Raw genomic sequence first — 16,067 nt, 5'->3', positions numbered from 1 at the left:
GTCGTCGCTGCAGTTGCACGAGAATCGTTCAAAGAAGAAGAAATCTTGCGTGGCTTCGCCGATTCTGCTGTCTACGTACAAGGCTAGTAAAACAAAAGGAAAAGAAAGGGAAAATTAAAGATGGGACTTGGCACTAAAATCTGATAGCATTTAATTTGTCACTATTGGGTAAGAAGGCATGACGTTTGCTTACTAACACTGACTCATTGATGTCTCGTGTTTATAGGGCTAGGTATTATCCTAAGGATTCCTTTTCTGAAGCATGATTAGGAAATAATCCTAGCTATTGTTAGCGTAGTATTATGGCAGCTAAAGGCCTAATATGTAATGGAGTAAGACGGCGTATTGGGAATGAAATTTCTACCTTAATCTGGGGACACCCCTGCATCCAGGATGACCAAGATCCTATGATTCAGACAGAGATGCCACCCCAGTTGGCTGGTGCTAAAGTGATGGGTTTAATCGACCAGAATACAGGTTCATGGGACCATCATTTGCTCACTGATATTTTCCAACCATGTGATGTATCTAGAATTATGAAAATACCGATTTCTCTGGAATATGATGACGTGTGGTACTGGCATGGGGATCCTAAGGGATGCTACTCCGTTAAGAATGACTACAGGCTCATCGTTGGAAATTATGAGAATAATAATGATGGTGTATTCAGTAAATGGCTCGCTTTATGGAAGCTTAAAATTTCACCCAAATGGAAGACCTTTCTATGGAGAACTATAAGTGATATCCTTCACATTCCCACTACCAACAATTTGCTTATAAAGAGGGTAGAGGTTGATCCGATGTGTGCCATGTGTGGAATCAATAATGAGGACACTATGCACTCATTGGTTTGTGTGGCTATGCAAATTCCATATGGACTCAATCCAACCTTCCACTCCCAAATATTGTGACAAATATTTTTCATGAATGGTTTAGTGCAATCTTGAATGTTCTAGGCACTGATGGAATTATCTACGCAGCAGCAATTTTATATCATATTTGGAGAGAACGGAATGGAGCCATTTGGGATGCATGCCTACCACTGTCGAAGAAATTACTAGCAACGGCCGGAGCCACTATGCGAGTATGGCGGCAAGTCCACCACACAACAGCCGACCGGGCATCGTCCGATGGCAACGCCGGTGCTGCCCCTGCCCAGCCGACGATCCTAGCAGCGCCACTGCCGTCCGGTGCTGCTCACTCTGCCCAGCCGATGCATCCAGCACCGTCACTACCGCCCAGTGTGCCCCATGCTACTGCAACACGGTCGAGAAGATGCTACGTCGATGCTGGATACCACCATTCGTCGAACTCAGCTACGGTCGGAGCAGTACTCATGGATGCGGACGGTGGATATATTTCGGCCTACAACGCTCCTCTACCAAACTGTTTCTCCCCACTTATGGCCGAGGCGTTTGCGTGCAAAGAGACCTTGTCATGGTTACGAGCACATGGAGAACAGTCTATAGAGTTATACACAGATTGTCAGACACTTCAGAGCTATCTATCTTCAACAGGAGCCCCGCCTCGTTCGTATATTGGTTATGCTATTGATGGATGCAGAGCTTGCATATCTACATTTAATTCCTGTTAAGTTATTTTTATTCCTAGATCGCAGAATTATTTAGCACACACGTTGGCTTCTACAACTTTTGATTATGCTTATGTATTGGGATGGCGTCCCACCTGACCCTATCTCAGTTTATCTATAAATACAACCACATTGGTTGACCTTCAAAAAAATATGGGACTTCGACTGAACATATAAAACAAATTAAATATTTATTTTTTTGAAAACAAATTAAATATTTTAGTTGGACTAAATTACACAAACAAAAAGAAAGAAAAGAATCAGTCCACTCTAATTCCACCTACCTCAACTCTTATTAATTAACAAAATGTAATATGTATTCACTAAGCTTAATTTAGTCAATTATTCAAATACCTAGCTAATATAAAATATAAATTAAAGTTTAAAATAAATACTCTGTATAATATTGAATAAATAAAATCATTTTTTATAAAAATTAATCTAAATTAAATATAAAAATAGTGCTTATCAGCGCCTAGGTGGTGATTAATCGGCGTCTAAGCGCCTGTGTATTTTTTTATTTTTTTAAAAATTTGCTTAAACTTTTTAAAATTTTTAAGACTTTATAATTATAAACTATTTAGTACTTTAATAATTAATACTAAAATATTAAATATAACCTAAAAACATCTAGAGTTTAAACAATTTAGGGTTATTTCGCAAATAATGACCCACTTAAAAAAGAATAGAACAATAGCTAATCGGCCGACTAGGTGGCCTAACCAGTGTTTAGGAAGCCTAGTCGACGCCTAGGAGGCCTAGGCGGTCAGCACATAAGCCGCACTTAGGCAGTTTAGTCGGCCGCCTAGACCACCGATTACGGTGATATACTAGGCGGCCAGTCAACGCCTAGTGCCGAGGCGCTGATTAATCGATGTCTAGGCGGGATTTTTGCAACACTGGTCATGATATTATGCGTAGTTAGTGAGAAAGTAGGGGTCTTTTGGCGCGCACACAGAGTATATATAGGAACTCGTGCATGTTTGTAAGGGCATCCACATTCATGGTTTTTTAGACAAAAAATTGCCAACATGGAAGAGAGAAAGATGGAAAAGAGAGATTGCCCAAGGTCCTCCTGCTAATTTGTGGTTTTTGTCAGTTTGTGGGGCGCACCTGATGGGAGGAAGCTCGCCTACAGTCTACGTGTGAAGAACAACTTGCGTCCAGCCAGACGCGTTAATTACCTTGTTTTTTTTTTTTTTTTTCTAATTTAGCTTTGTTTTGTTTTTCTTCATTTTCTATTTCTTCTCATTTTTTCTTTCCTAATCACATCTATCACAACTTTTCAAACACCTCACCAAAAACCCCACTATTAAGGATACCCAGTGGCGGAGCCACAATGGGGGCAGCCCCCACTCACCCCTCCGCAATTTCTTAATATATATATATATTTATATGTCAAGATCACTAAAGGATTTAGTAGCTCAATTGGTTGAACCTTGGTTATGATATATGAAATGGCATGGGTTTGAAACCCACCTCCAACGTTTTACTTTCTTCCCAGCTTTTAATAAATGTTTTTCTTTCTTCCCACCTATTAATAAATTTTTCCCACCTGTAGCACTTTTCTTTCTTCCCATCTATTAATAAATTTTTCTTTTTTAAATTAAAGTATTTATTAATATAATTTCTTTTCTGCTCAAACTATTTTATCTAATTGATTATGTTTTATATTTAATATTTATGAAGCTTTTAATAAATGTTTTTCTTTCTTCCCACCTATTAATAAATTTTTTCCCACCTGTAGCACTTTTCTTTCTTCCCATCTATTAATAAATTTTTCTTTTTTAAATTAAAGTATTTATTAATATAATTTCTTTTCTGCTCAAACTATTTTATCTAATTGATTATGTTTTATATTTAATATTTATGAATATAATTTCTTTTCTATTCTAAAGATTTTATTTAATTGATTATGTTTTACATTTTGCTATAATATTATTATAACATTTCAAAGTGTTCTAAAATCACTCTACCCAAGTATAGTTTTGGCTCTGCCCTTAAGTAGTCTATCATAAACATTCTATTATAATTTATAATATATTTGAACCATATTATAGGTGTTTGATATTTTAGCATTAACAATTCTAATGTCATTTTAAGTATGCCCCCACTGACATAATTTTCTGGATCCGCCACTGAGGATACCCTAAGTAATACTTACCCACATATATAGTAATGTAGGATATATCAAAGTAAATGATGATGAAAATCTTTCTCCTTTGCCTTCAATATGGTTGCTTTCAAACATAATGTTATTTGTTTAAAGGTCTAATGTAGGATATATCAAAGTAAATGATGATGAAAATCTTTCTCCTTTGCCTTCAATATGGTTGCTTTCAAACATAATGTTATTTGTTTAACTATTATTTGCTTGGAGCGATCATCATATCGTTTTGATTAATGTTCAGTTTGTACAGTGCACAGTTTGATTCAAACTAGACTATAATGTGGTTATGCCTACTGTTTGGTGGATTGTACAGTGTATATATATATATAGTTGGTTTTCTATATTCGTACGGTTGAACATCAACATGTGTACGTACAGTGTAATGATCACAGAAATTACTTTAAGGTTACGTTTGAGAATATAATTGTGATGTTAAATAAAATTAACCTGATATGGCAGGTAAAATGAAGATACGAAAATACTACCCGAGTATCACATTACATTCCCGACTCCTACTCCTCTACTCAAATCTTTGATTTAAACAATAACTTATCATTGCTTAGCTTGTCACATTAAGAAATAAAATTAATGTAGTAGAGATTGAGAATTTATATATGTATTAGAACTTAATGAATGTTTTTTTTGTCCATATTATTAAATATAGTTGTAGGCTATCGTCAGTGGCGGACCCAGAAATTTTTTTTTTCAGTGGGGGCGAAATGCATTAAAACAAAAGAGATAGTTTGATAAAAAAAAATAAAACACTACTTAAAAGTATAGTCACAAATATTGTTGGATGTGGACGAAAAATAAAACACATCAAAACTTTATAAAAAATTATTCATAACAAAATATGAAACATAATCAATTTGATAAAATAATTCGAATAAAAAATACATTATAAACACATCTCATTATTAATATAAAAGAACACATCAAAACTTTATAAAAAATTATTCATAACAAAATATGAAACATAATCAAATTGATAAAATAATTCGAATAAAAAATACATTATAAACACATCTCATTATTAATATAAAAGAAAGTTATATATATGTGTGTAAATCTCACAATTAATTAATACGAAGTATAAAAGTCATAAAAATTATAAACACATCTCATTATTAATATAAAACAAAGTTATATATATGTTGCTACCTAAGTCACAAGGAGTAAATTTGCACACATGCAAAGTTTGAACCCTGGCCTCCTAGATAAATAGTACACATGTCTAGCCACCTGATCTAATTATCTTTTATTAAAATTTATTTATTTTATTATACTTATACTAAAACTTGTACTATATATACATATATACATACAAGGGTTATATATGGGGTGGGGTGGGGTGAGAGGGCCAGCTGCCCCCATGCTAGGTCCGCCCCTGGCTATCATTGTAACACCCCACTTTTCTAACTTTTAATTACATCTCTAAACAGACATTAACATAAACTAAGCAGCGGAAAACTAGAAGATAAGTAGTGGGAGTGTCACCGCCAGAAATTTAGTTGAGGGGGGGCGAAATAGTACAGACGGATTTAGAAATTTTTTCTAGAAAAGGCGAAACATTAAAACAAAAGAGATAATTTAAAAATAAATAAATAAACAAACTACCTAAGAAATATAATTGTAAATATTGTTGGATATGGACGAAAAATAAAACACATCGAAACTTTATAAAAATATTCATAACAAAATATGAAACATAATTAATAAAATAATTTTAGAAAACATATTATAAATTACACATCTTATTATAGAGTGTGTGTGTAATATTAAAAAAGCTATTAAAAAAGAATTGTAAAACTATGTTAATGCTAAAATTGGAACCCTTAACCTCATTATTACCAAAGTTGTGCTCTACCACCTACTCTAACTCACTTCTTGTTAATATTTTATAGTATTTTTTATACTAATACTAAAACATGTACTGTATATACATATATACATACAAATACTATATATGAGGTCGGGGTGAAGTGAGGGGGGCAGCCGCACCCCCTGCCCCCCTCTCCCTCCGTCCCTGGCCACAACCACCACTCTTTGGTGATTGCACAGGCAAAAAGGGGTAAAACTATTAAACTACAAATAAGATTAAGTTTGGGTACTAATAAAAAATACTGGAAATGTAAGGGGGGAAAACGTCACCCCAACACAGTCTACATCAATCCTCAAACATAAAGTCATAAGTTTATATCCATAACATGATCATAATTAAAACTAGAGTTTAGACATCTCAAACTAAGAGACTAATCTAACTCGATCTCTTCTCACCGATGGCCCCCCTGAAAGGGTTTTTGCAAGCAACACATAGACAACAGGAAAAACACCCGTTAGCACGAAGCTAAGTATAACCACACTCAACCCTGTAAAGCATTCTAGCATATACTTTGAAAACATTTGATATCTTTATAGCAATAAGCTAATCTCAAATCATCTTAAGATTATCATATTCTTTCTAAATGCTTGAACCCTATAATATCAGCAGGCATGCTTATATATGTATAAGACTGATCACGTATATTCATCAACATATAGACTTCTCAAATAACTTAACAAGAAACTCATGCTTACGGATTGGATCATGATAAAAGACCATATAACAGGTGTTTACATGCTTTCATATTCTTATCACATAACTTGATAAGTGGAGCTTCTAATACAACTCAATAATCATGTTCAAGGAATATCTCAAGTTAAACTTCTCATTAAACAATCTTTTACGATGCTCTATTCGCATACAATCATGTATAACATTATGATCATACTTCTTATGCAATCTAGTGCAACAATATTTTCATACTCATATGCAATCTAGTGCAACAATATAATCATACTCTTATGCAATCTAGTGCAACAATATAATCATACTCTTATGCAATCTAGTGCAACAATATACTCATACTCATATGCAATCTCGTGCAACAATATAATCATACTCTTATGCAATCTAGTGCAACAATATAATCATACTCATATGCAATCTAGTGCAGCAATATACTCATACGCTCTTTTATAAATTAGAGTACTTTCTATGGAGGTCTCTTTGTTACTTTCTCGAGTCTCTCTTGACTCTCTTTCTTTTTCTCGGGTCTTTATTGACTCTCTTTCTTGAGTCTCTGTTGACTCTCATTCTTTCTCTTATACTCGTAGACGGCTTAGGGTTTCACAGAAGTACCATCGGGAACGGCATAATTCCGACCCAATATCTCCTACTGTCTACGGAACCAATCTCGTGGTTCAAACTCTGTGGAATCAGGTATCGAACTATTAGTGTGCACACCCCCTAACCAGGATTCCAAGCCTGGCGGGAAGTTTCCAACCTCATAACGTGGGAATACGCCGCGTTACATATACTGGGACCACAATGTCCATAAATATCTCCCAGGAGGAACATAGTCCAAACGGTATCCTCCAAAACCTCACCGATATAGATAATACATAAATATATCTCTCATGCATCAATCTCATGCATGCAACAATTTTATTACTTCTCAATGCATCAAAGAATGATATACCACATGCTTATGGTTTTTTTAAAGTATTCTTGGACTCACGTTGGCCCCTTATGCATTTTTGAAATACGACTCATGTGAAATGTCAAAGTGCTCTATAACATGCTTCTAAATCATGTATAAACTAACATGAAGTATTCAAGAATATATCATCATGCTCGGTTTGCAACATAGAAATTTCTATACATTTCACTCAACAAATATGCTTCTATTCTCATTGATCAAACAATACAATTTAATCATACTTTCATAATAAATCATAGTCTCAAAGGATCATTCTTCTTTACTCAATAAAAACATTATCTGATCACAAAATCAACAATTTCTCAAACACAAAGAACTTAGCAAAATATGCACTGTGTAACAATTCTTCAATAAATCATTCACATCTTACCCATTTTAAATCCAAATTCAACGAAGTCAAAGCCAAAACGTGCGTCGAGACGATCCCGAAGAGCCGAGCTATAAGGGCCCGTAACACTCGGTCCGAAACGACACGTAGCTGAGCCACAAGGGCTCGGCCACTGCACAAAAATCCTTCACAAACAATACTCAGGGACCTGGGGCGGGACTCTTCATGGTTCGCCCCTGGAGCCCCGTTGAAGCTCCGGGACTAGGCAACGGCCCTCCTCTAGGGCCGTGCCCTAGTCCCGTGCCACCACGGCTCTAGCCGGCGGCCCTTCTTATGGGTCGCGGCTAGGGCCGCCACTCTGATTTGGTGCACATTGCACCAGATGGCATTTCTCTTGCAAAATCTCATCCAAACAAGTCCAAAACTATCTCAACAACTCACAAACACATAATAAATCACTTCTAAGCATAAACACATCAAAAGCTCATAGTTTCTACTCATTTCTACTCAAAACTAGGCTTCACAGAGCCAAATTTAAAGAGGAATCCATGGGGTTATACCTCTTGTAGCTTCTTCTTCTTGTGTGAACTTCTTCTTCCTCTATACTTAGCTAGCACCACCCTCACTTCCTAAACTTTCCAAACAAACATACAAGCTAAGCCTAAGGATATAAACCTCAGATATTTAGAACAATGAAGCTAGAAACCTTAAAGGAAGATGAAGGAAAGGATAGAAGATGCTTACTGTGAGTTTTCTTCTTCTACCAAAGCTTGGAGAGGCAAGGATGGGATCAGGAGAACAATGAGAATAGTGGAGTATAAATAGGGTGCAAAACCTAGGTAGATGCTCAATGATTGGTTGAGGGCAAAATGGTCTTTTGGCTTACATCTTTAAAATATTAGACATGGCCTTGTGGTTCACCTTGTATCATGGACCAAGGGCTAGAAATGCTAACTTTGGATACTTTGGGGTTGAAAATGAATTTTCCCAAAAGCTATTTGGATGAACACTTGTTCAAAAATCCTTTTTGAATTCTCCCGGTCTCACTCAGATAAAATTCTCGATTTAAATCTTGGTACGCGAAGTACCCGAAAACTTAGGGATTTTCGAATGGAATTTATTTCTTCGGTGTCGAATTAATTTTAAAATGCGACGAAATTATTTTATTCAACCACCGATTGATCGCAAAAATTTTTAATAGAGTGAAAAAGTTATTTTGGAATTTCCTAATACTGGATTTATAAAATGAAATTTTGGGTTGTTACAATCGTAATGAGCCTTATTGATACAGATCTTTGGAGATGAATTCGAGAATCGATTCGTCAAAGCGTTCTCTGGTTGCTCGATCTTGTCCTCACAAAAACAACAGAAACTAATTAAAAATACGGTTTGGGGGTGTAGGAGATGGAATTTGGCTGGTGTAGGGGCTGGTTAAGGGATTTTTTGTATTTTTTTATAAGGGTATCTCATTCACACCTTGATCTCAGGTGATGAGGAATGAGTGGAACCACAAGATTGAAAATTATCTTGATAAGCCTAGAAGAACATCTCTCAACACAAGAGAGACAACAAAATGTCTATAAACATTTCTAATTTCAACTTCATTGGTCTATATCCATGTCTGATTGTGTTTAACCTTTAAATAGAGTAATTATCTTGATCAGAAGACACCATTAATTTTAATTGAAAGGAAATATCAAGAGTCCCAATAATATTAAATTTAAATTAAATGTTCTTTAGTTTGTCCATGTGAGTCATGTGACACTCTTTTAGCTTAGCTTTTTGTGCGCAAATTATATTATGCACCGCTGTGCATAATCCATTATGCACCGAGGGTATGAAACGACGTTGTTTAATTTATCATTAATTAGGGCGCGTTTAGACGTCGCCGTTAATTGTTTCCGGACGGCTAATTTCTATCATTCGTCGTTATTTCCTTATTTTGAATTCGTATTTCTTTCCTTTTATTAGATTTGTCGTTCTTTCCTTTTTCTTTTTCTTTTTTCTTAAGATTCTTCGATCTGTTCCTTTTTCGATTAGTTCGAATTGCTATAGTTTTGGTATCGGTCAAATTATTGTATTGTTCTCTATGTTCGGAAACATGAATGAAATAGTAGTTACAAATAGGATTGATGAGATTGATTCGAATTCAAAGATCGTTGATGAGAATAGTTCAGTAATTACAGGTGTATATCATTATATTATGTATTGCAGTTTTGTGTGATGTTGTTATTGTTTGAGTGTAATTGGTAGATATGTTATGGTTTTTTTTTTTGTTGCAGGTAAAGATGATATTCCGGTCGCCGGTGAATGTATTTCGCCGATTGCATCTGATGTTCCGTATACAAATTCTGTTGACGATAATGAGTATATTCTAGGTATTAACTGTATTAATGTTCTTGTTCATGTTCTTATTTGAGTTATACATTATTCAGGATCATGTTACGCAGCTTCATGTTGATATCACTGTAGTTTCGTTTATTGACCAATATAGTTTCGGTTTTAGTGACCTGAAGTGTCAATTTATATTTTTATTTTGTTGCAGATGATTTTTGTAACACCCCAGAATTTCAAGATATTTTAAGCTTATATAATAAAGGTAATATCTCATTACATCCCAAAGTATATCATAAATGTACGGGGTGCTATGCCACACCTGGGCTAGAGAACCTAGGTGCACAGGCTGTCTAACTAATATCCATTGAAACACGAAGCATAATATGGCACCCAGGCCGAAAGGGAAACTACTCTACTTCTACGCTCCAGTTCTAGCGCGCTCCAGTGCTCTAGTCCTCTGTGCCTGAAAGCCAAATATATCTGTTCAGCGAGAGATGCTGGTAACCCACTCCAACGCGTTGAAATACAATACATATAGAGATATATATAGATATACGAAAACCATTTTGAGCATGAAGATATATCCTACGAACTCTAGCTTTTAAAACCGGGAATGACTCGACAGATAAGGCCAGACACGAGCAACAGTTATAACAAACATATGCAGTTCACAACAGATAAGGCACATAAGGCAAAGCATAAACAATAGCCACAACCCAACATAAACAATCCCCAACATAAATCCCATAGTCACATCCCACAAGACACTCATGATCACCACTCATCCATATCACAACACATAGCGCACTTTGTTGGCGCCACAGGACCAATCGCATGCCCATACATGAGGGTCAGCGCATATAGCTCTGACACGGCCCCGCAGCACCCTGCCCCGTATCGCAACACGGAGGGGTCGATCGCAACCGACCGATGAACCGCAGCTCATCATAGTGTTTGATCGCAACCAAACAGTGGACCGCAGCCCAAGAGAATGTCATCTGACCGCAGCCAGGAAAGAGGACGAACCGCAGCTCGTATAGAAACGTTTGATCGCAACCAAACGGTGGACCGCAGCCCAAGAGTATCAATTTGACCGCAGCCAGCTTCTGAACCGCAACTCAGGATAACCAATCCGATCGCAACCGAATTGGGGTAACACACACATAACACATAGCAAGCACATGCAACCCACATTACACATTAGGAAGGGGGAGAAAACGTATAACAAAACCTATGCGTGATCCATCACTTACTAATAATAGTCCTAAGGGGTTCATACTTCTTCCACCTAGGTCAACGGGATACCAATTCAACTAGCATGCAATATAATAGACTCATAAACCTACGAACGGTACCCGAAACATCAAACTAGACATAGGCACGATAAACGGAGTCCATTGGGACACCACGGGGAACGGGGAACATCAAACGGGGAAGCCGGGATCCCAAGTTGGGGGAAATTTCCAGCGGGTAGCCGGTGGGTGGGGGCCACCCGCCGGCTGCCCGCCGGACTCACTGTTCCGGGCAGCGGGTCGCCGGCGGGCAGCTGCCCGCCCGCCGGCCACCCGCTGCCAGGCGGTAATTCTCGGCACCGGGTAGGTGGCGGGTCCCCTACCCCCCACTGACTCTTTTTCATCAATTGCGCCCCGGGAACCGTTGTGGAACCCAAAACCATGCTTAGACACTTTACAACGCAATTAACGACAACACGTAGACAATTAACGAATCAAATACGAGAAACGAACGGCACATAACCTATCATGCTTTTCTAATATAATCAACACCCAAACATGCGATTTCCCCACCCGATAATCCAAGAATAAGATCATACGATACAACCTAGGGTTCTAATCACTTTTATATCAACAAGAATACGGTTCGTCTTCTAATTGCAAGATTCGGTAAGAATAACACATAAACATCAAGAGCATCACACAATTATCAAGAACAACACATAATTATCAAGAACTCCATATAATTATCAAGAATACCATAATTATCAAGAATCTCCCAATATCAAGATCATCAAGATCCCTCATGGGATCATCACATCAAACATCAATAATAATCATCATATCTCGCCAATACACAATAATATGGGGGAAATCCTAAGGGGGAATCATAGCTATGAAAATAGGTTTTGTTGAGACATGGGTTACCTCTTAGCCTTAATTAATTCCTTAGCTATGAAGGATCTTTCTTTAAGCTTCCTTGCTTTCTTGATTTCTCCTAAGGGGATTCTTGGAGCTCTTTTGGGGTGGTGGGGCGTTATTTTTGTGGGAAGTTCTAGGTGCCTCCTAAGTCCCTTATTTATATATTTAGGAGTCCTAATTAGGAACTAATATTATAGGCTCGCTAATTCTATTCCTTTTGGAACTAAGGATTGGGTTTAGGGGTTGGGTTTATATATGAAGGCCCATGGACTATGGTGGGCCTTTTCCCTAATTAATCATTATGATTTATTCTTTCTCTTGGGCTATTGATTAATTAATTAAATGGTTTTAGGGGCCGTAACACGGGGTGTTACAATTTTGACCATTCGATTGTTGTTGATGGTACATCTGAACATGTTATTGTTGAAGAGTCAGCTATTCCAGGTTATATGTTTAGTTCGATTATTAACTGATTTTGAATTTGTTGTGTTTTCAAAATCATGGTAGTCAGTTTCATTTTTAATGCACACTAGTGTCAGTAGAATACCAATGTAGTATCTATAGTTTCATTAGAAATATTAAAGGGATGTTTTAATAAAATCACAGATAATGAAGAATTGTTGGGACTTTCTGTTGGATCAATAGAAGATGCATTTGGTATATACAATGATTATGCGTTTCATATGGGATTTAGTGCTAGAAAGGGCAAACAATATTATGTTACTGGTACTCGGATTTTAAAGACGAAAATGTTTTGTTGTTCTAAGTCTGGTTTTAGAATAATGCATGATATTCCTAATAGGTGTTACTCAAAGATAGTTACTAGATTTGGATGTAATGCAATGTGTCAGTTTGATATAGATTCAAATGGGAATTGGGTTGTTACTAAACATGTGAAGGAGCATAACCATGACCTGTGTCGGGCTTCATCAAGTTATATGCTTAGGTTGCATAGGAAAGTGTCTAAGAATCAGCTGACATGTTTAAAAAACATGAAGAGGAGTGGGGTCCCCTTATCGGATGGTATTCGCTTTTTAAAACGTCAGTCAGGAGGGTCACCGTTTGTTGGATTTACTCCTAGGGATGCATATAACATGATATCTTCAGATTCGGCAAAGCATTTAGATGGTACTGATTCTAATAGTTTGATTGAGATATTTAGAAGGAGACAAATGGATGAATCTGATTTCTATTTTGAATTTGAACTTGATGAGGATGCAAGGCTCTGTAACTTTTTCTGGAGGGATGGTCAAATGAAGGCTGATTATGATTTGTTTGGTGATTTAGTTGTACATGATACAACATACCGTACAAATAGGTATGATATGATATGTGCCCCTTTTGTAGGCATGAATCATCATTGCATGAATGTGATGTTTGGTTGTGGGTTTTTACTCAATGAGAGGATAGAGTCGTTTGTCTGGTTGTTCAAAGTATTTGTACGATCAATGGGTGGTAAGCATCTTCAAACAATAATGACTGATCAGTGTGCTGCCATGGCTGCTGCAATCGCACAAGTATTTTCGAATTCAAATCATAGGCTTTGTATATGGCACATCGGGGATAATTCGAAGACGCACATAAAAAGTCTGAGAAATAAAAAGGGTTTCTTAGAGCTTTTCAATTTTCTGTTGAAGTACACTGACACCGAAGCTGAATTTGAATTTTATTGGACCAGGTATTTTTACTGATTTTTCACAATGATATTATGTTAGTGTTTTATATTCTGGTGAATTGTTTCCTGTATGTTGATTGACAGTACCTTAACTATTAAATGATATTATAGGTTGTATGAAATGATACTTCTTATGTGATGAAATGATACTGTGTCAGTGTTTAACAGTTGATGATTGTATATGTTTGTAGAGCTCAGCTGGATTTATTCGGCATTCCCCATATCCCCTCTACTTAGAAATATGATCATCAACTTAGAAATACACAGTATAGGTTTAAATTCATGTTCCTTTTTTTTTTTCTTTATATTTTTTTCAGGATGATGACAGAATATGGGTGCCATAAAAATGTTTGGTTAAATAAGCTATATTCTAATAAGGAGAAATAGTGCCCTGCATTTAGTAAAGAATATTTCTCTGGTGGTATTTTATCATCTCAAAGGAGTGAGTCTACGAATCATTCAATATCTTTAAGATTATAAAAAACAGCTGGGTTGTGTGATTTTTATAATTCATTTGTTAGTGTAGTTTCTGAGTGGAGAAGTAGGGAAAACGGTGAAAACGTGCGTTGTTCACAAGGGTTGGCACCTATGGTGATGAATCATGTGAAGCTCCTTTCACATGCTAGAGACATATACACTATTGAGATATATTATCGTTTTGACGAACAGTTTGTGAAAGGGACTTCATGCCATCAAGAATCTGTTGGGGGAAGTGGTAACGAGATAAAGTATCATGTGTGGCGTCCTGACGTTGATCTCATTCGTCATGAAGTGTGTTTCAAAGTGAATGATTTGGATATATCTTGTAGTTGTATGTTGTTTTCAGAGATGGGTATTTTATGCTCCCATTCTTTACGCATTTTTAATGTCCATTGTGTTGCAGCAATACCGGATAAGTACATTATCAAAAGATGGACCAAAAAGGTTATTGAAGATAGAATAATAAGCCGTGATTGTTCCTCGAATATTTTTAGCATTGCGTTATCTGTTTGGGTTATTCAAATGGGTAGGAAGTTTCACCAGTTAGTTTTATCCAGCCAAGCAAATTGCAAGGCTCGGGAAGTGTGTGAAAATGCTTTTGAGGATGCTAGAAGGAAGGTTGAATGTGATATTGGTCCTATTATCATTGAAGATGGTGAACAACGGACAGCTGGTGTAATTCAAAATCCAGCACGTAATAGGGCGAAAGTTGAACGCAATAGGAGGCATATTAGCACAATCGAAAAAAAGTATAACCAAGTGAGAGGGAGGAAGTTGGGTGTCAAGGTTGCTGAAATGTGTACAAAGGCTGCAGTGCAGGCATCTGTTGAAGGAGTTGTTGCTAATATTGTTGGCAGTGGTTATTTTGTTCATCCGTCTAGCGGCAGTCATGAGTTAGGTTTGGTTAAACCTAGTTGATAGGTGAATTACAATCATTGTAATATTGGATTGGATTGGTTATTAGATAGTCTGTGTGTTGTTATGGTAGCATAGTTTTTTGCAGTATGAAATTGAGCTGCACGTTTGACATATTATTTTTTATGTTTTTAAATGAAGTCCTAGTTATTTTTAAATGATACTGCAGTGTATATAGAATGATACTACAGTGTATGAAAAATGAAACTAAACAGTATGTCTCTCACATTTTTCATCCATATTTCAATGTAACTGTAAGTATAATGAACTGATACTGTAGTGTCTACTAAATGATACTTTAGTTTATGCAAAATGAAACTGAATATAATGTCTTTAATATTTTCATATCTTAGTAAATGAAACTATAAGTGTAATGAAATGATACTGTATTGGTTACGAACTGAAAGTGTACGTGTAATATACTGAAACTTAAAAACATTCAAATGGAATTTCATCATTATATTGATTAACCAAAAAACTTCAAGTTAAGAACCATCATTGTGTTCAGTGAGCAAACTTTACAACCAAACAACATTGTTTTTCAGTCAACAAACTTGTAAATAAGATGAACATCTGCCCAAAATATCAATGGAATCTGTCATTTGGTCCCCAAAAATATTGACACCATTTAAGTGACTTATGTTCTTGTCATATCAAAACAAACATGCACATTTTTTAGCTGTTCCGTTTGTCATAGTCATCTATTTGTTGCCTTCAAACACTGTCTTGGCATTCTTCAGGACTTCTTCCTTGTACTGATTGGTTGGCATCATGATAATTCTGGCTGCATATGTTGCTCGTAGAGACATCAAGTAGAGATCCTGCATTTTGTTGGTACAAATTAGTTAACTCTGTTTTGTGTCAAGAGAATTTGAG

General features: G+C 36.3%; 2 protein-coding genes across 2 annotated transcripts; both read left to right on the top strand.

The window, feature by feature from the left end:
• The first annotated feature begins 302 nt into the window (after positions 1-302).
• LOC109147810 lies at positions 303-1,594 on the top strand. The gene is made up of 2 exons (XM_019295467.1): positions 303-852; positions 957-1,594. The coding sequence occupies exons 1-2, from the start codon at positions 303-305 to the stop codon at positions 1,592-1,594; spliced, it is 1,188 nt and encodes a 395-aa protein (XP_019151012.1).
• Positions 1,595-9,732: 8,138 nt separating this feature from the next.
• LOC109147809 (protein FAR1-RELATED SEQUENCE 5-like) lies at positions 9,733-15,194 on the top strand. Its single transcript, XM_019295466.1, has 4 exons — positions 9,733-9,817; positions 9,914-10,009; positions 12,728-13,799; positions 14,318-15,194. The coding sequence occupies exons 1-4, from the start codon at positions 9,733-9,735 to the stop codon at positions 15,192-15,194; spliced, it is 2,130 nt and encodes a 709-aa protein (XP_019151011.1).
• Positions 15,195-16,067: the final 873 nt, after the last annotated feature.

The sequence above is a fragment of the Ipomoea nil genome, unplaced genomic scaffold (assembly GCF_001879475.1).
Source record: "Ipomoea nil cultivar Tokyo-kokei standard unplaced genomic scaffold, Asagao_1.1 scaffold2036, whole genome shotgun sequence".
NCBI classification, from domain to species: Eukaryota; Viridiplantae; Streptophyta; class Magnoliopsida; order Solanales; family Convolvulaceae; genus Ipomoea; species Ipomoea nil.
This window is presented reverse-complemented; position numbering and strand designations above follow the sequence as displayed.